We start from the raw sequence: 21,186 nt of genomic DNA, 5'->3' as shown, positions 1-21,186 counted from the left end.
GGAGGAGAGAGTGGACCGCAGAAGAGGTAAGGAGACGTCCTCCATCAACAGAGCAGTATTGGCCTGTTTGTGAACATGTAGTGTTTAAACCGGGTCCTCCACATGTTGTTCACCCCATTGAATGTAAAGCCTTGATTCATATTAAGATGTCTTGAATCAATGCTTCAAAGTCTTGCTTAGAAATGGGAAGTAAGATTTTATGAATCATTTGTAAGAACTCCACGTATTGTTGTAAATAATGTTCCTAATGCCTCTTTGGTAATGCAGGTGCAGACAGCGGCTTACATTTGAACTTGACTGCAATGTTCGCAAAGGAACATCTATAAATATTATTTAAATAGTATCTTTTATTTGATCAAATGCACCATGTTTGGCTTTCCCAGGCCGACCCCCATAGCATTAGCCTGCTCGTAGTGAATACATGTCTTCTTGCAGTGTTGTTAAATGTAAGTGTAGCTCACGTCACTGAGCAGTAGATTAATCAGCTGTGTGTGTTCATCAGCCCAAGGTCAACAGGAAGTGATAACGGCTGGATCTTTCCCTACTTCAGAGTGAGTCTCACACTGCCACTGCTCCAGTGCAACACATCTCACCACATTGTTGTAAAGAAGTGTGTCGCTGTAACATTGAACTTCCTGTTTCCTCACAGAAAAATCGTAAAGTCGCACCATGTGAAGGGACAGAGCAGAAGACCCCTCACACACCTCACAGGAGGTAAGCACACTGATCTCACACACACACATCCCTGTGTGTCTCACTGAGAATAAAACACACACTGACAATCTGTTTCTCCCTCCATGTTGCAGCCCAGCCAGAGAAGCTCCATGTGAGGTCACTGAGGTGCAGAGGTTCAGTCCCTCTATTGATGACGAGGAAGAAGACCAGGAGCAGGAAGCAGAGGAGGAGGAGAAGAAGAAGGTACCTGAGGTCCAGAGGAAGGTACCTGAGGTCCAGGAAGAGAAGAAGAAGGTACCTGAGGTCCAGGAAGAGAAGACGAAGGTACCTGAGGTCCAGACAGAGAAGAAGAAGGTACCTGAGGTCCAGGAAGAGGAGAAGAAGGTACCTGAGGTCCAGGAGGAGAAGAGGAAGGTACCTGAGGTCCAGGAAGAGAAGAAGAAGGTACCTGAGGTCCAGGAAGAGAAGAAGAAGGTACCTAAGGTCCAGGAAGAGAAGAAGAAGGTACCTGAGGTCCAGGAAGAGAAGACGAAGGTACCTGAGGTCCAGGAAGAGGAGAAGAAGGTACCTGAGGTCCAGGAAGAGAAGACGAAGGTACCTGAGGTCCAGGAAGAGGAGAAGAACGTACCTGAGGTCCAGGAAGAGAAGAAGAAGTTACCTGAGGTCCAGGAAGAGAAGAAGAAGGTACCTGAGGTCCAGGAAGAGGAGAAGACGGTACCTGAGGTCCAGGAAGAGACAGAGAAGGTCGAACTTCCTGTGATCAGGGGGAAGAAAGAAAGAATGATCAATATTCCCGTAACCAAGAAGAAGGAGGATACAAATACGGTGCCGATCCATGACACATCCCCCATCAGGTAAGTCCACCAGTACAATCAGGTTTCATTGAAAACAACATCAACACATGTTGAAGAACCATCTGGAATGTGGCCGCTTCAGTCTCCACAACGTTAATCTGACCGCTACAGATTCTATCAGAGTAGAATGACACTGATCTTGAACAATGTCCACATACTTTATCACCGATGCTAAATGTGTTTACTATACTTCATTTTCCTGCAGTCGTATGCCTGTCATGTTTCCTGACCGTATGTGTTTCTCTGTCTGTAGGAAGGGAGAGCGTTATGTCCCCGTCAACGAGGGGGTCCGCGGTGGGAGGCAGGACTGGCTCGGGTGAGTAGATCTGCTGAAAACACACACGACACAAATCTGTGGATTTTTGTCATCTTGGTACTGAATTGCTGACAATGACAACAAAGACGTTTTATTCAAATGCAGTGTTTATTTTGTTTAAAGATAGTATTTTATGAGAACCGAGCCTGATGAGAAATCAAATAATATTTCAGCTGCTTTTGTTGTCCCTCTCCATGTCCTGTGAGTATTGGCTAATGAATTCTGCATGTTGACGTCAGGTTTCCGAACCCGGGCAATCTGTGCTACATGAACTCCAGCCTGCAGGGCCTCCTCACGCTGAAGGGCTTCATCAGAGACCTCAGCCAGCAGCAGGAGGTGTGGAGTCACCTGCCAGAGGCCGAAATCATCAGGTACACACTCACACACATTCTCAGCTTGCTCCTTTGTGAGGTCTGCATCCTTCTCGGTTGTTCCACACTTTATAACATCAACATATATTATCCCTCTGCAGAAGATTCATGAACATCGTGGGGTGTCACCGCTCTGCTGACCCCACCCTCAAATACTGGGCCCTCCTCTTGTTCAAGAAGGCCCTCTCGGTCCGGGCTCCTGAGTTTAGAAACAACCGCCAGAAAGTGAGTCCTCCACCTTGCTTCTCTCTGTTTCACCTCCTCCTGATGCGTCTAACTGTGTGTCTCTGTGTGTTCAGGACGCTCACGAGTTCCTCACCACCGTCCTGGACCAGATGAGGGGTGTGGCCCCCCAGCTGCAGGACATCGCTGCCTGCCTAGGGAGGGCCTACAGATGCCCCGTGGAGGAACACCTGGTGTTCAGGATGCAGAACACCAGGACCTGCAGGAGGTAAGAGCACGCAGCAAAACACAGACCGTCATCTCCCTGACTTTTCTGTGACTTCTGGGTTCATGTCAAAAATACGCTTCTCCGTGTAATTACATCATGAATTCTTGAGCTAGGGGCAAACAATATGTTTAATAAGGTCCACTAATATCTAATCTGTATATATTTAGTAACAATTTAAGAAATTAGCATGAGCTAATGCTAATGAATTAGCCTCCGTTAGCTTACAGTAACAAAGTGAGTCTGAATCACTCCCTTCAGTCGCTGCTACTGATATAATGGAGCCTCAATAGTGAGCTCCACACAACCAATCAGTAGTGGGCAGTGAATGCGCAGTGTGAGTGTATTTGTAGCGGTATAGAAATTCAAAGTGTGTTTCTTGAGAAGTAATATTGTGCTCTGTGTTGATGACCTGGATGTGGTCCACGTTGTCCCGTGGCTGTGAGTTCACTGTGTACTGTCCCTTTAATGTGCAGCTGTGGAGCCGGGTCAACAGGTGAGGAAGACTACACCAACCTGTCACTCAAACTGCTGCCTGGAGCCTCAGTGGGGGACATGCTCCAGAGCTACCTCATGGTAACACACACACACACACGCACACACGCACACACACACACACACACACACGCACACACACGCACACACACACACACGCACGCACACACACACACGCACGCACACGCACGCACGCACGCACGCACACACACACGCACGCACGCACACACGCACGCACACACGCACGCACGCACGCACACACACGCACGCACACACACACGCACGCACGCGCACGCGCACACACGCACGCACACGCACGCACACGCGCACACACGCACGCACACACGCACGCACACACGCACGCACACACACGCACACACACACACACACACACACACACACACACACACACACACAGTCCTTGTGTGTACAGTATCTGACAGCATGTTGTGTGTTCAGGAGACAAAGCTGGACTTCAGGTGTGACTGCGGCTCCAACAGATCAGTCCAGCAGCCGGCCTTCAAGACGCTGCCAAAGTGAGTGAACTACTTCACGGTGCTAACAAGTGTTTGATTTAAAAGTGTCTCCTAACAGTCTGTCTGGTTGTCTTCCACAGAGTTCTGATACTGCACGTGAGGCGGATCTGTTTCACTCCCAGCAAGCAGCTGGTGAAGCTGAGCGACCCGGTCACCATCTTCAGAGAGCTGATGGTGTCCTCTACTGAGGTAACAACAGCACATTGTGTGTGAAGCTGCTGTTTTAAAGTGTGTGTAGCTAACTGTTATTACTGTGCTCCTCTCAGGATACTGGGTGGTACAGCCTGGTGAGCATCATCAACCACCTTGGGAACAATAGAAGCAGTGGTAAGAGTTTATTTCTTGTTTATTTTTGAATGTTTGTTACGACAATGTACAACTTTGATTTTGTTCTGGTAGGTTTGTGAGCTTTTTTCTCTTGACTTTACCACTTTAAATGCAGGATATGAATGAATATCCCCCCCTCCCCATATTAATATATGTTGACCTCAAATAACCCTAATATGCCCCAGTATGTTTGACCTTTGATCTAACAGTGAATTGTCTCCTGTCAGGACACTACATCAGCGACGTTCTCCATCCGGAGGCGGGGCTTGATGACCCCTCCGACAGATGGCTGACCTGCAACGATGCGGAGGTCACTCGCACCACCGGGGAGGCTGTGTGTCAGGAGAGGAGAGACACCGCCTTCATCCTCTTCTACCAGAGGAGACAGGTAAGAGGGCCGAGGATGAAACGCTGTTTCCAGCTTTGCTCACAACACAACTCTGAGTGTTCTGTGTTCTCAGTTGTAGAGGGGCGGCGGTGGATGGAGGCGGGCTGAGGACGAGCCCAGGTGAGGGGTTACGGGGGACCAAAGAGGTAAGTGTGAGTTCCCCTCAGTCTCTCCCCAGGGGAGGGGGAGACTGAGGGCCAGGACGGGGATCAGGAGGCAGGCAGCGACGTGGGACCACACAGGTAGGTCTCTCCCTCTGCTTCTGGAGGTGCTGAAGATGGAGGACCAGCAGATGATGGGGCCTGCAGCAGAGAGAGGACTCCCCCTCTCCACCGGCCCTCAGGAGGAGGGGCTTCTCCCAGAGAGCCAGGTTCCTCCCGAGGTCTCTTCCTGTAAAAGGGAGTTTTTCCTCGCCGCCGTCGCCTCTGAATCTTTACCAGGCCAGTCAGAACTCATCTCCAAGTCCTCGCTCTGAGTTGGCCGCGGATCAGACAGCTCATATATATATATCGTTTTTAAACTTAGAATTTATTTTCAGACAGTTCATATTTTTAACATCATATTTGGAGATGAGTCGGCCTGGCTTGCTCTCTGGGAACGACTGTAAATAATTTGTATAATTAGGGATGCACGATATTGGTTTTTTGAAACCGATACCTATAACTTCCTGCTTCTCAAGACCGATACCGATAACTGATAATAATATAATATATATATATTAGGGCCGGGACTTTAACGCGTTAATTAAGATGAATTAATTACACAAAAAGTAACGCGTTAAAAAAATTCACGCATTTTAATCGCACTTATTTTTGCGCAGCGGAACGTTTCTCACTGGATGAGTTTCAGGCGTACCGATTATACTGGAGCACCAACTAACGTTCATGACTTCAGCATGGGACTTCAAACAACAACAAACCACGGTGAACAATAGTCAAACATGAACGAACAAGCTGATGAGACCGCTTTGGTCGGCCCCGTGGATGGGACATTTTGTTTTAAAAAACGGACGGATGGAAGCGTCGATAAGAGCACGGTTGTGTGCAAATTATGCAAAAAAGAATTTAATCCTAGGTATATTCTTTAGGTGATAGTAGGCTGATTTAGTAACTGTTGAAACTCAGGTCAGAGTCCATGACTACACCTAGATTTCTGGCTTTTTCTGTTGGTTTGAACATTGCAGACAGAAGCTCAGCGCTCACTTTTATATGTTCTGACTTTGCTCCAAAAACCATTACCTCAGTTTTATCTTTGTTTAATTGGAGAAAGTTCTGACACATCCATTCATTGATTTGTTCAATGCACTTACTCAGTGTTTGAATTGGAGCATAGTCTCCTGGTGAAATTGTTACGTAGATTTGTGTGTCATCTGCATAGCTATGGTAACTTATTTTGTTGTTTTTCATTATCTGAGCCAGTGGTAGCATGTAGATGTTAAAGAGAAGAGGCCCCAAGATGGAGCCTTGAGGAACCCCACATGTCATATTTGTCAACTCAGATGTGAACAACTTTGTTTCTATAGGTAAATACCTATAGAAACAAAGTTGTTTCTGTCCTTTAGGTAGGATTCAAACCAATTTAGAACTGTTTCCGAAAGTCCCACCCAGTTTTCCAGTCGGTCTAGTAATATGCTGTGGTCAACAGTGTCAAACGCAGCACTGAGATCTAATAATACTAACACTGAAGTTCTGCCACTGTCTGTGTTTAAGTGGATGTCATTAAAGACCTTTACAAGAGCAGTCTCAGTGCTGTGGTTTGGACGAAAGCCTGACTGGAACACATCGAAACAGTTATTTAAATGCAAGAAATGTTGAAAAAACACTTTTTCAATGATCTTACCTAGAAATGGGAGGTTTGATATGGGCCTGTAATTGTTCATTACTGAAGCATCTAGATTATCAAACAAGGCAAACAAGGCACGTGCGCTGTTTTTGGTAATGATGTCCGAGAAGAACGATTGTCGTGCGTTTTTCAATTCCAAATTATAAAGGCCAAGTCTCTCTTTATAGATTTCAAAGTGAACCTGGAGATTTGTTTTTCGCCACCTGCGTTCAGCTTTTCGACATTCTCTTTTTTCTGTTTTCACGGCCATGGCCTTTCTCCATGGAGATATTTTCTTGCCAGACACTTCCTTTACCTTAGTTGGAGCAATGGCATCTATAACATTTTTAATTTTTGAATTAAAATGATGTAATAGCTCATTTACTGAGATGTTAGCAGGGGCAAGTGTGGAAGAAAAATTCTGAGTAAACATTTCCCTAGTATTTTCAGTTAAATATCGCTTTGTGGTTATCTCGTTTTTAACATTTGTGTGAACAGAAATAGAGCTCTCGAAGAAAACACAGGAATGGTCAGAGAGTGCAACATCAGTCACCACAACCTTAGAGATATTCAGACCCTTTGAGATAATTAAGTCCAGAGTGTGCCCCTTATTGTGCGTGGGCTCCGTCACATGCTGAGTCAGTCCATAGCTATCAAGAACACAAAACAGTTCTTTAGCCCCTCTGTCCTGGGGGTTGTCAACATGGATGTTAAAATCACCAACGATGACTAGACGGTCAAAGTCAATACACACTATAGACAGCAGTTCGGTAAAGTCATCAAAAAAGCTTGCACAGTATTTGGGTGGCCTATAGATATTTAGGAACAGAGCTCGAGAGGAGCATTTCAGCTGAAGGGCCACATATTCAAAAGAATCAAAGTTTCCATAAGATGTCTTCCTGCATTGAAGGGAATCATTGAACAGAATAGCAACTCCACCCCCTTTCTTATGCATTCTTTCCTGACTCATAAAACTAAAGTTGGGAGGGGTTGATTCGATAAGAACAGCTGCACTGTTATTTTGTTCAATCCAAGTTTCTGTTAAAAACATAAAATCGAGATTGTGCTCAGTGATAAAATCATTGATTAAAAATATTTTTCCTGCCAAAGACCTGACATTTAATAAAGCTAGTTTAAGTTTGTTAAACACACTATCAGTCATGTTTTTTGTAACAAGCTGTGGCTGACATGGAATCAATGCTAAATTAGATAAACTCACACAAACGTTTGAGCGCTTCCTGTTTCTAAAATGATTCACTGCTCTTAATCTTTTACCTATCAACACAGATATCGGCAAAGCTATAGGCAGGCCGGGCCCCGGCATGTCCTGGAAAGAGTTGAGTGCCATACGCCCCGTACATCCATCGCTGTGTGGTTTGGATCCCAACAGGACATAAAAAGGCTATATTCCTTGTATGTCTACATGCCAAATAAAGCTTATACTGAATCATTACTATCATTGTTGTTGTCTTTCCTTCTGTCACACTAATGAGTAAGTCTATGTACTATACAGAAGCAAAGCTTGCATTGCATATTAGAACATGCATTTGGCCACTGTTATTATAGTTGCAATATGTACCATAGGGGACGTGATGCCTATGCTGTTAACTATTTTATTTTTGGTGAGTCTGTCGCAAGACAGAAAAGACAGCCAGTATTGCTAGAATATAAACCTTTTTTTAATTGCATTCTGTTTCTAAGCTTTGGTCCAGGTTTACATCCTATCAGCTACTGCATTAGCAGACATAGCAACAGGAAATGGGGGGCCTATTTAGAAAGTTAGCGTTTAAAAATGTCTATATTGTGAGGCTAAATATTATATTGTATAGCATAATGTTGCATGGCAAATATAACGAAACACATGGCCTGATTTGCATATTGTAATTTTATGTGTGCACTAGAACACATTTTATTTAAATTAACACACAACATAATGTGGGCTCGCAGGCTGATAAACTAAGATATCTGATCTCAGTGGGTCTTAATGAGATTTGATACAGACCTCAGTCAGTATATACTATTTCTAAGCAAATGCCTACTATAATAATATGTATATTATAAGTGTACATAAATTACATGTCACTTGTTAGATGCTTTTATCCAAAGCGACTTACATACTCAACACTGTGGACAACCCCCCCACAGGAGCAATTTGGGATGAAGTGTCTCAGGGACACAACGACATGCTGACTGTAGTGTGGTTTGAACCTTTGACCCCCTGATCCAAACACCAAGGCACTACCCAATGCACCACACGCCTCCTACATTAGCATACATTATAAATGATGGTCAGGTTGCATTTTTATGGAACTTTTTAACAAGGTTAATGTAACAAATTGAAGTGTGGTGGTCTAATACTTTGTGTTGATCGGTGGTGCACTCATAACTCGCAGGGCTTGAGTGATTTTTGCTGTTGGGACTCGGGTTTGAGTCCAGGATGAACTTTTTTGTTATTTTCATGTCGATGGACACTGAATATTATGTTTGAATAGAGGATTCCTAATAGACCAACATTAATACCCATCAGCATTTTAAAGTCTAAATATCCCTGCACACCATGCAGCAATGACATTTCGGCTGCTATCTTTGCAAAACGAGTTAACAGTCTGGATGAGTGCTGCAGAATACTTTTTTATAAGGGATACATGTTTAAGTAGTCTTTCATATTAAACATGTCTTAACACAGTTTAACCTGGGCGGATCCCATTTTTCCCTGGGCGGAACACAGTTTATCACAGCTGAAGACTTCTCCACGCTGCTTTCAAACTGTGAGTAAAGAACGTACGCTTGACTGGGAGGCTGTCTGAAGGTGTACACAGGTCTCAGATGGACTTGGTATCACATTAAGAACAATATTCAGTAATAAGTCTGGCAACAATAGCTGGTTTAAATTATTTATTGGAGCTCGCAATGTTTTGAACAGACATCACCAGTGATCTCGTTTTTGTTTTTGTAGTCCTCGCTGTTCGCGTCCGGATATCACCATCGTAACCACAACCTCACACACTGGTACTGAATGTGCATCAAAGTCTTCCTACCGAGCCAATTATACCAAAAGATTTATGTAAACGACAGAAGGAGCGATCGAAATGTGTATTTCAGTCGAAGGCCACGCCCCCCACATCTGTGCCCCAGTTGATCGGAAAACAAGTTAATCTGGAAAGCCGGCTCCGCTGCGGCTGAAACAGTGAAGAACCAGAGCTAAATCAGGATGTAGCCCGGAACTGGCTCTGGAACCGGTTTGGTTGAAAAGGGGCAGAACCAGAGAAGAACCAGTTAAGCACCAGAAAAGCACAGGAACTGTTCTTGAACCGGAACCGGTTTGGTTTATTGGCAGTTGTCAAACCACTTAAGAGTACTGGGTTGCGTTCCAATAGTCCATTTAGCTTAGGAACCTTCCTAACCTAGTGAAATGACCCGGAAGTACCTTAGTGGCAGCCATGTTAAGTGCCATTCCAATTCTCCAAATGAAAGGAAAGGAGGTTTCAAACTTCCTTTATAACCTCCTTTAGCTTAGGAACCACTGGACCTCCCTTGACGAAAGGAGAGGAGAAAATGCTGCCCCACAATGCATTGCAGCCGCAGCATTTGCCGTCACTCAACAGTCGGCCGTTCACGGAAACAACCGATTATGACGGAGAAATTATATCATGAAAGTTACGGTGCTTATTAAGCTTTTTAAAACGTAGGTGGTAAGTTGCCAAAGTGCTTTGTTCTGAACGTTCATCAGTATTATAATCAAAGAGAGAAATATGAACGTTAGTTTTTACTGAAATTATCAAATAAAGTCAACATTTCAGTCTTTACTGAGCTGTGTGGAGTTTGTTCAACTTTTAAAAGATGTTTGAATGGTGATATACACAGTGATAGATGTTAAGGACTAACGTTTATAATAAATACATCTGTATTGATTTTAAGATATTTTCATAGTTCATACAATCATACGTATTGGGATCATTTGTATTAATGTGGACCGGAGGGAGAGGGTGACGAGCAGAAGTTTCACTTTCCTTTTTTATTTCAATTCCAACTTTGGTCATGAAGAATATGTTTCTCTGTTGTCCACGTTCATAAAGCATAAAGCAACAGCATCAGAGCACGGTGCAGAGTCTCTAGATGAGTTTACAGTAGTCCCTCGTTCTTATTATACATCCATGTTATAGTCCGCTGTATAGAAAACTGTAGTTTCCATAGTTTCCCCACAGCAGCAGACGCACATTCATGACGTCCGCTGGCACATCATAAACATAGTGAAAGTGCATTCGGATTCTCTAAAGTACCGCAGTCTCTTCTCCTAGGTCCTTTTGAATTCTCCTATCCACTATCCCTTAACCCCGTGACGTTTCACTCAGAGGTCAAGGAATAGACGATAGGGTTAGAACTTAGGAGCTGATTTTTGGATTATCGGAATGCAACCCTGGAGAAACAAGAGCTATTGAGTCAGTGTTGTGGTGCTGTTGCTTTGGTCTGGATCTGTGAGTTAACCACGCCCTGTTCATTGGAATATAAGAAATGGAAATGTCGTGGCATTATGAAATACAAGTGCCCTGAAATAAATAAATGTGGGATTATGAAATACAAGTCTCTTGAAATAAATAAATGTGGCATTATGAAATACAAGTCCCCTGAAATAAATAAATGTGGCATTATGAAATAAATAAATGTGTATTTAAATGTACATTTATATATATTTATATATAAATATTTATTTATTTCAGAATGTATTTCATAACCTTATTTATTTCATAGGCATATTTATTTATATATGTATTTAATTATTTATGTATTTATTTATTTAATTTGGGCTTAAACGGCATTCCATAGAGGATAACATCATATGTAGCCTATATCCTTTGTTAAAATATTCCCTAAGGATTTCCATCTCTTCTTCTTCCAAACTCAGTTTAAAATTTGTGCAGAAACAGCTGAATAGTACCAAACAGGAAATACGTGGCGCTGTCGGGTGCTGACCAATCACGAAGCGTAATTGCTTGACTGGCAGCGAAACAACCAATCACAGCAGTGCTTCTCCGGCTGGCTCTGTCCAATCAAAAACAAGAAGTGTTCTCCCTAAAGGAATACCCTTTCCGTAATTTGTGAAATGCTGTAGTGTTTTGTGAAATGTTGTTTTGACTTGCACTTCAGGGCTACCATATATTTGTACTCCCGGTGGGCTGATTTTGACTACCATGAGCAGTGTTGCAACCATTGGATATTGAAAATTATTATCTCTACTGTGGACAATTATTATTAAAATAAATAGACAATCTTTTCAATCCAAATGATCCATAGTCCCCTAAATATTCCAAATCGACCCAAAATGTAACAAAATCAGACACTTTCTGCAGTTTTTTATCCTTAATTGCAAGAAATGGACTCAGCATCCTCAATAACCCCAACAACCACTCCAAAATTGTCCAAATAACGCTAATAATTAAGTGATGCTCTGATATGGCCTAGCGTGAATATAAAACGTGATTTAGACCCTGATTGTTTTAATCCAGTGTGTGTTGATGCCACATACTGTTGTGTTGTTGGTGAATACTATCAGTTGATGCACAGGGCCACAGTTTCACACAATGGTATGTGGTGTTGGTTGTAAAAGGAGGACATGAGCAGTCTGACAGTGAAATCTGACCAAACAGTGGCCAGACTTCGTTCTGCATTGCTGAGAGTTTTGTCCTCAAATGTCATATCCTGGGAAGGAAGTGTGTCATGGTCATAGTGGGGGTGACCCGGTTGCCCCTCTTGGTTTTGCCGGTCTTGCTGAGGCCGATGTACATGCCAGGGTAAGCCGCTGATTCGTAGGCGTTATAGTTGTTGGCCAGGAGATTCTCCTTGAACTTGCACTCATCGTTGAAATTGCCCTGAGGAAAGGAAAACAGAAAACAGACATGTATTAGTTCAAACTAGTCACTGTTTAGCTCCTGAAATGTGACAACTTCTTCACTTTATTCTCACATCATGACAGATCAAAATCACAATACACACTAGAGGAAACAATGTGATATTTTCTGTTATTCATCCCAGTCTAATTATCCTCATGTCTTGCTTGTTCAATTAGTTTGGACTCATTTAAAACCAAAATAAAGCACACTCAAAGTGAATCTGACAGTGAGGGAATGTTTTCTTGTAATGCTTTAAGTTATTAACACTGATTAAAACATTTAATTGTTTATTGAATTAAAAAAGGAACATGAACCTCATCCGACTCAGCAGAAATTTGAAGTTAACAGAGGCCAATTCAAATTCAATCTGAAATGAAGGGAATCCTTGTCTCATCTCTAACACCTCCCATCAAACTGGCTTTATTTAAAGGGAGACTTTTCATTATCTATCAGACACATGCAACATCACAGTCATCTTACTCAGAAGATCACAAGATAAGTCTTCGAGCTGATGCTCCAGTGCTTGCATTCTGACATCTATACGGTTAGATTTGGAGAAATCACCGGGGAACTATCCTCGTGAGTCACCTTCACCACAGACACTTCACCCCCCCTCCCTTTTACATTAATGTTTGCTAATGTAAGGAAACACATCAGCGGCTCGGCAGGCTCCCTCACTGATGCTGGGGGCCTCACCAGCCAAAGGTCAATCTGACACCCCCGACCCGCCCACCTCTGTGTATAGGCCTACAGGCCTGCTGTTACATGAGTAACTGCTGGATGACTAACTGTTGTTTGGATTACGGCTGAGTTGGCCTCATTCAGCGTTCAAAACAATTTTAACTGCAGTGTTTTGGCGCTCGCTGTAATAAAACATTACACCTATAGCTCAGGGCCACAGGAAATGACCTACAATTAACTGTGAGATTAATAAACTCAGACAAAAGCAGCCAGCTCAGTGTGTGTACGTCATCAGGTTATTAATAGTTCTAACAGTTATATGTTTCAATTACTGAATTACGGCAGTTCCAGAGTTCCCGTTAGCCGGTAATTACCGGACTACGACCGGTAAAATATGCTGAAGACCGGCAAATCTAAATCTCTCCGGTCAAAGTGTCCGTTCAAAATAATTTCTGTTTAGCGCAATACTGCATCAGTTGCGCAACTTGCGCCACTTATGAGACAGACAAGAAGAGTATGTGACAGACAAGAAGAGTATGTGACAGACAAGAAGAGTATGTGACAGACAAGAAGAGTATGTGACAGACAATAAGAGTATGTGACAGACAAGAAGAGTATGTGACAGACAAGAATAGTCCATTCTAATGTCTAACACTTAATGTGGAGAAAGAGATGTCCTGTATGGGTTGATTTTTAGTCTTACGCATCCGACCTGGAAAACTTTGCAGCCAATCTTATTTCTCGAAGCTTCAGTTACAGCGACCTCTCCTGGCGAAGTGCAAGGCTGCAGTGGGTTTAACGTAGCTTTGCCTTGAAAAATATTCGATGCACACACACACACTAAGACTGAATATCATGTTCTATTTGCAATTAAAGATTGGTAATTGTGTGTATTGGGTTATTGAGAAGAGACTAGAGAGTGCTGGAACATTTTTTGGGAGGAGAGGGCCTTTTATCAGTCATTAAAGTATTAAAGTTGAAAAGCAATGATTAAAATACATCCATTCCGGGCTATGTATTCCTTAAAATATTGGACTGTTTTTATATTAGTTATAATTGTCTTTTTGTTCAGAACTTCTCCACATTTCGAAGTGTTTCCCGAGCCAGAACGATCTATCTTTCTTCCTGGCTTGCTCTATAATCATACTACAATTCCAATGCAATACCAACAACAACTCAACAGCAACAACGCAAACTACGACAACAACCCACACATTGCGCATTGTTTAGAGGGGTCATAAGATGTTGAAGCGCTTAAATTCAAAACTGTTTCAACCTGTCACCTGTCAGAATCGAGCCGAGGCAGTGCATTGAATCGCGTGAATGGACCGTGAACCAGTCAAGTGATTCATTCAGGAAATGAAGCAGTTGCTGCTTCAGACGTCACATGTCACGTGATTTGAAGCAGTTGCTGGTTCGGACGTCACATGTCACGTGATTTGAAGCAAGCTTCGAAGCACTGCTTCTATGAAATAGGAAGTCCAGGGTTGAAGCTCCGTTTGAAGCTTCAGTGTAAAACTGTCATCACTACCTGTCTGTCGTGCTCCCCGGTTTTGTTTCTGTTAATTCGTTTCTTGTTATTTCATGCCTTCGGCTTTTTATAAATAAAGCTCACTTTTTGTTACCTTACCTTTTTTGTCCTTCTTAAACTGCACTTGGGTCCTATTTTCCCCTAACCTGACAACAATGCCTTGCAGCCGCAGCATTTGCCGTCACACAACAGTCGGCCGTTCACGGAAACAACCGATTATGACGGAGAAATTATATCATGAAAGTGACGGTGCTTATTAAGCATTTTAAAACATAGGTGGTAAGTTGCCAAAGTGCTTTGTTTTGAACGTTCATCAGTATTATAATCAAAGAGAGAAATATGAACGTTAGTTTTTACTGAAATGATCAAATAAAGTCAGCATTTCACAGTCTTTACTGAGCTGTGTGGGGTTTGTTCAACTTTTAAAAGATGTTTGAATGGTGATATACACAGTGATAGATGTTAAGGACTAACGTTTATAATAAATACATCTGTATTGATTTTAAGATATTTTCATAGTTCATACGTATTGGGATCATTTGTATTAATGTGGACCGGAGGGAGAGGGTGACGAGCATAAGTTTCACTTTCCTTTTTTATTTAAATTCCAACTTTGGTCATGAAGAATATGTTTCTCTGTTGTCCACGTTCATAAAGCAACAGCATCAGAGCACGGTGCAGAGTCTCTAGATGAGTTTACAGTAGTCCCTCGTTCTTATTAAACATCCATGTTGGAGTCTGCTGTATAGAGATCTGTAGTTTCCCCGCACCACCAGACACACATTCATGATGTCCGCTGGCGCATCATAAACACGTCTGATAGTGAAAGTGCAGTCGGATTCTCTAAAGTACCACAGTCTCTTCTCCTAAGTCCTTTTGAATTCTCCTATCGACTATCCCTTGACCCCATGACGTTTGATTGAAACGTCATGGGGTCAAGGAATAGACGATAGGGTTAGACGTTAGGAGCTGATTTTTGGATTATCCGACCGCAACCCCAGAGTGTAGGCATACTCTGTTACAGTAAAAGTACTGCATTCAAAATGTTACTCAAGTAAAAGTATTAGCATCAACATATAATTAAAGTATCAAAAGTAACTTGTGCAGATTGGTCCATTTCAGAATAATATATATGATATGTTTTATAATGATTGATCATTAAAGTGTTCTCAAAGCTGGTAAAGGTGCAGCTAGTTTGAATGACTTGTATTCTGCAGGGTAGCTTGTGAATTTACTCCAGGTGGAACTAAAGTCTGATTTGAGACTTGATTGTGTTTCACATCATTAATACACATCTGCAAAGTAACTAAAGGTATTCAATAAATGTAGTGGAGTAAAAGTACTAAGTAGCAAAATACTTAAATACTCCAGTTAAGTGCAAGGACCTCAACATTTTACTCAAGTAGGCTACAGTACAATATAATAACATAATTATATATATTTTATTTATAACTTATATAAATATGACTGAATTAGTTTAAAGAGAGAAAACATTTTGACTAAAAGTTCACTAAAATGTAAAGATTTTTCATCGACTACAACTGGACTAAAAAGTTTTGAGTTTTCGTCGACTAAAACTAGACTAAAACTATGAAGGATAAAAAGGACTAAAATGTGACTAAAACTAATAACCATTTCCGTTTAAAGACTAAATCAAAAATAGCTGCCAAAATTAACACTGGTCCAGGGCTGTTTTTCAGTCCCAGTCTGCCAGGCTCCATTTAAAATCACGACGTGAGTTGTTGAGTTAGGTGGGACTTTATAAAGTTTAAAGAAGGTTGTCTATTCACCAACAAAGTTTGAATTTTTTAGACCAGTTTAACCTTTATTTGAGATTAAATGGATTTCAACCCCGTGCCCTCTCAACTGAGCTCCAGTACATGGGTTGTTGTCACACACAGTTATTTCTTACTGAAGGCCCATATCATTGATAACCTATTATTCATTTTCATCTGTTGAAGAAATTACATTGTAGCTTTCATAAACCAAATATGAGGTATTATTAGTTGCCAAAGGTGTGTCACCTTCAACTGTCTCCCTTTTCATTGCAAAGAAAAACATCTTGATTGATTGAGCTTTTACACAAAACATCTCCAGCATAATGTTGTTTAGTACATTATGACAGCATCATGATGGGATAGTTCTCACTGAATGTGTGCTCTGTGTGGGAAGCACATCTCTCACGTCATAAAGATAATGCCAGATTATTTCAGCTGCAGTAAACTGTGGATACTACATTAACCATTACAACGGGTTCCCACATGATGTGCCACAGGGGCGCTACGAGTCGGCCACGCGTTAACTGCGTCATCTGCGGGGGATTTATTTTCAGCCAAGAGTTTCCCGATGACCCAGCAGGGACCCCCATTGACCATTGAAAAGAGAAAGATAAAGTGCTGCAATGATCTGTTACACCCAAGCACAACTGCTACAGTACTCAGATGTGCCGTAACCAGCTACTAGTTAGAACTTGCATAAGTTTAAAAACAGTGGTTATGGAGAAAAAAAGTCTGAACCGGTTCTTACCGAGCCGTAGAGCTTCCCTTTGTCGCTCATAGCGATGAAGAGGCCGCTCCTCACTCCAAAAAGAGTCAGCACTCCTATCTCCACCGGGGACAATTCCAGAAGGCCTGGGATGAAACAGAAATGATAAAGGGCATCTTAAAGAGACAGCCGAACAAAATGATGCTCACTATGATTGTTTCAGAATTGTTATATAGACTCAAAAGACAATTTTGGAAGTTTGAACAACCCAGAATAATGTTCGCAGCTTCAAACTGCAGGGCTTGAAAGGACTGTGGCTCACTTGTGTTGCACTTCTAACTGAACACATTTACCTTCTAAAGGCCAAACCACTTAGAGTGTTCTTAGAGGTACTTAATATCTGCTGGACTCAACACATGTATCACACTGAGTCAAAGACACGCACGTCTTTCTGTCCAAATCTATCGACTCTCTGGCTCGCTGAGTGAATCAGAATCCACTCAGACAGCGGTTGAATTCACACAAATATCACAGAGTTTATAATGTAAACTCATAAGGATTTATTAAGTTATTTAACTGAATGTCAGATGATTTAACAGAAATCTGAAACCGAAATCTGTAAAAACTAGAATTTTGGCAAGGAAAAGTAGTACCTAGAATAATAATAATAATAATACAACTAATACTAATAACAGGAGGAGATTTAGGAAAGTGCAATTGATTTCATGAAGCATAGGCTCCTCAAGCACAGAATATCCACAGAGGTAACATCATTACAACATGAAACCCTTTATATAAAACATCAGAGATTTTGACGAAAAAGTAAGACCCTTTCCCATTGTGCCCAGTGAGCACCTGGTATGCTCACACACTGTAAACAATCCATACTCATTCGAGTAATTGAAGTAACTCAAGTCTTAGTTTAAAAAGACTAGGTGAATGTGTGCCGTGAACAGTAACACATGTGTAGCTGCTTTCCATGGATTTGAACAGCAGAATGCAAGGTGACTTACTGTATCTATTTTCATTATGCACTCCTGTGACCTTGCCGTTTGGTAAGACCTGGATGTGGAACCCGATGCCCACGTTACAGTACAGCCTCCTCAGTCTCTTTATCCCCAGAAGGTACTCTCCATCTCCAGCCATATCCTCCCTCTTATCCCAGGAGCGCACCAGCGGCCCGGCGCTCCGGAGGCTCCGGACGCTCCGGAGGCTCTGTCTCCTGCTGCTGATGACCGGGAGAGGAGCGAAGGAGCTGCACAACAGGATCCCGTGCAGGAGCAGAGGTAGCCTGGACCTGGATGAAGACATGTTCTGCGCAGCAATCCTGGAAGCCTTAGAGATTTGACTATTCTGTACTTCTTAGTATAAATTTGTAAGTCTAAGTATCAATTTATTCTTAAAAATGTACCCAAAATGTTTTCCAGCTTCAGTCTCTCAGAGAAAAAGCCATGAAGAAAAAGCTACAACTGATGCGCTCTTTGAAGCCCGTAAAAAGTTTCAGTTTGCATATTTAGACATGTCTAAAAGCTGAACCCGTGTGGGGTCCAGTTGGCCAGTGAGAGTCTCCAGTTTGCTCCTCAGGTAGATCCAGCAGACAGACTTATATGTGCCCCGTATTACATCACACACCACCTGCTGTCCTGTTTGTCTGTGAGTCACAGATGCGGTAGAAGCACACAAACTAAGGAATAAATAAAACCCATAGTGACAGAAAACAAAGAGGAACACGCAAGTACACAAACCCAGAGTACATACATTGATAAAGAGATTGGACGGGATGGATGTAAAGAGTGTCCTTGTTAGTGTTGTGTATTTTTAGGGTGGAGATCATTTCAACATATTTGAGACTGGGGAATGGTCTCTACAGTCAATTACCTTTACCGGTGATACAGTTTGCCTTAGAATATATTTTATTATGTGTATATTGGAGAGGTATTGGTGGTGCATCTGAGACTCGGGTATTTCCAGCCACTGAGGTGGTTCAACTTCTCCACTGCTGTAAAGCCCCGGGGAGTGATGAGACCTGTCCAGAAACGCTGCAGGCTCAGGGTGTTGAGGGACACATCTCATCAACTTTGTGTTGAAGTTGGGGGTTGTACCGAAGGAACGGTGGTGGTTCCCCAGTTCAAGAAGGGGGGCCAGAGGGTGTGCCCATTATGGGTTTTACTTTGTTAGAAAAATGGGTGGGGATACTTTTTTCCGATTTGAAAAAACACTACTGCATTAAGTGCCCCCCACAAACAATACATATGCTTACAATACTTGTTTTGACAAATAGTGCAGTAACTATGCTAGGCTACTGCAGGGCGTGAGCAACTACTGCTTTACTATTCTCTATTCAATTATTACTGATATTAAACGTGTCGCAGGTCCAAACTGCACCACTTGTGTTACCAGAAATACACCCACAAAGTGACATGTCCCCAGCGTCCCCAGTATACACTTTTTCTCGAGATACACTTTTTGTTATATTCCATGGAATGCTCTTAACATCCCGATAGCAATGAATATCTGAAGTGCTTTGACAAAAAAAACATAAAATGTCATCTGTGGAAGCCGTAGTACTGTAAAAAGCACGACCAATAATTTTAGCCGGCCCGGCTAAAATAACTGGATGGCCTACCTGCCTGTCAGCCTTCCATCTGTGCACAAACTTATCTCGCACCCCATTGGTCATGTGCGCGTTCGTGTGTGTTGGAGGAGGGGCTCTGAAAGGAAGTGGCAGATTTTTTCCGGTTGTGTATTTTCAAATTCTAGCGCACTCGAGCTGGTTTCTCCGAAATTACCTACCCCACCTTTAAACGCATTTTCAATCAATCAATGTTTATTTTTATAGCCCAATATCACAAATGTTACATTTGTCTCAGTGGTCTGCACAGTTTGTACAGAATATCAGTATGACAATACGACACCCTCTGTCCTTTGAACCTCACATCTTAGAAGGAAAAACTTCCAGAGAAAACCCCACAGTTTAAACCTCAGGGAGAGCAAACATTTGAAATTTGAAATGTTATGTTATAATTTGTTTGCAGTTCATAAAGTCACCACTAGGAGTGCTAATGGTCATGTTATCTTTAAGTTCGCTGTTCTTAGCGTCACTTCTGGTTTACGGCATCGCCACTTCCGGTTTAGCGTTAGAGAAACGGCATAGCCAGAGAGTGTATTTCTCCAAATGTAATCTGCTTCCATCCACAAGGAACATCCTAGAGGCAATGCTGTAAGTTCGTCTATTTGACCTATTTGATGTGAAAGATCATTTATTAGGAAGAATATTGTTAAAAAGATCATTGATTAGTTTGTTTAAAAAACGATTTATTTACAATTATATTAAACACTGTAAAGAATGCAGGAAAGCAATTTAAGTTTGTATTTACATTAAGAACAATGTATTGTGTTTATTTACAGTTTTATGTCTTTGAAGAATTGTGACAGTAAACGGTCAAACCTACTACGACTCTGTCATTGGATGTCTCCGAACTGCTCACAATGGCAACAAGCAACAAGTCATCAGCATCTAGTGCTAGGAGCATTAAGAGTTCATCTTCATCCTTGAGTGTGGCTCACGCCCGAGCTAAAGCGGAAGCCGCTAAGGTAAGAGCCTTGTATGCTAGCGAAGAGGCTAAATTGAAAAGGCTCAAAATCAGCTGGAAACAGTAAGAATAGACACAAAGTTGAAAGTATTAACGCTTCAGCGGGAAGCTGATGCAGCCGTAGTGGAGGCACAAGTATTGGAAAATGCTGAAGTCATGCAAATTGAAGTTGAGAAATGCAAATCGGAATCTGAGAAGGTTAAAGCTGATCGCACAAGTGAATATGTTCAATCACAAATCGACCTTCAGATTCTTCATCCTCCCTCACAACGCTCGTCAGTTTCGCCTGTTGCTTTCCGGTCACTGTATGTTTTGGTCATTGGATTTTCTTTTCACAAATGGATATTCAAAAACAAAAAACAACTGGATATTTGATTTTCGTTTTCAAATTGAAAAACCAAAATTGAAATACAAGGCGTTTTTCTTTATCATGGTCAAAAATGGATTTACTAAACTTAAAAAACGGGATGATTTTCATTTTCTACTTCTCAAAACAAAAAATAAAATCACTAGAAAACAGAAACAAAAAACCCCCCCGTTTTTTCATATTCTTCTACCGGAAGTTGTCTTTCAAAATAAGAGCGCAGATGAGGATGGTCAATCCGTGTATCTACGGTCCATTTGTTTTCACAACGAAAACAGCCAAGACACATATTGAGCCCAGAAAATGAATGTTATTAAGGGCTGTAAATATAATAGGCCTGTGTCTAAAATGGACAACATTGTTTGGAGATTTCAACTATACAGCGATTCTGCACTGCGGTCAACTCAGCCGTCT

General features: G+C 41.9%; 2 protein-coding genes across 2 annotated transcripts; one reads left to right on the top strand and one right to left on the bottom strand.

Moving 5' to 3' along the window:
• The first annotated feature begins 247 nt into the window (after positions 1-247).
• On the top strand, positions 248-7,684 carry LOC117454411 (uncharacterized). Its single transcript, XM_071204509.1, has 14 exons — positions 248-258; positions 503-551; positions 650-714; positions 807-1,529; positions 1,783-1,845; positions 2,085-2,216; positions 2,318-2,441; positions 2,516-2,667; positions 3,141-3,240; positions 3,619-3,695; positions 3,776-3,884; positions 3,962-4,022; positions 4,250-4,410; positions 4,484-7,684. Exons 1-14 carry the CDS (start codon positions 248-250, stop codon positions 4,487-4,489), a joined length of 1,833 nt encoding a protein of 610 aa, XP_071060610.1. The 3' UTR covers positions 4,490-7,684.
• A 4,237-nt stretch (positions 7,685-11,921) lies between these two features.
• LOC139434641 (fibroblast growth factor 4A-like) lies at positions 11,922-18,126 on the bottom strand. Its single transcript, XM_071204536.1, has 3 exons — positions 17,829-18,126; positions 16,858-16,961; positions 11,922-12,098 (listed from the first exon to the last, which is right to left on the bottom strand). Exons 1-3 carry the CDS (start codon positions 18,124-18,126, stop codon positions 11,922-11,924), a joined length of 579 nt encoding a protein of 192 aa, XP_071060637.1.
• Positions 18,127-21,186: the final 3,060 nt, after the last annotated feature.

The sequence above is a fragment of the Pseudochaenichthys georgianus genome, chromosome 10 (assembly GCF_902827115.2).
Source record: "Pseudochaenichthys georgianus chromosome 10, fPseGeo1.2, whole genome shotgun sequence".
NCBI lineage: Eukaryota > Metazoa > Chordata > Actinopteri > Perciformes > Channichthyidae > Pseudochaenichthys > Pseudochaenichthys georgianus.
Note: the sequence above shows the minus strand (reverse complement) of the source record. Positions and strands in the feature narration are given on the sequence as shown.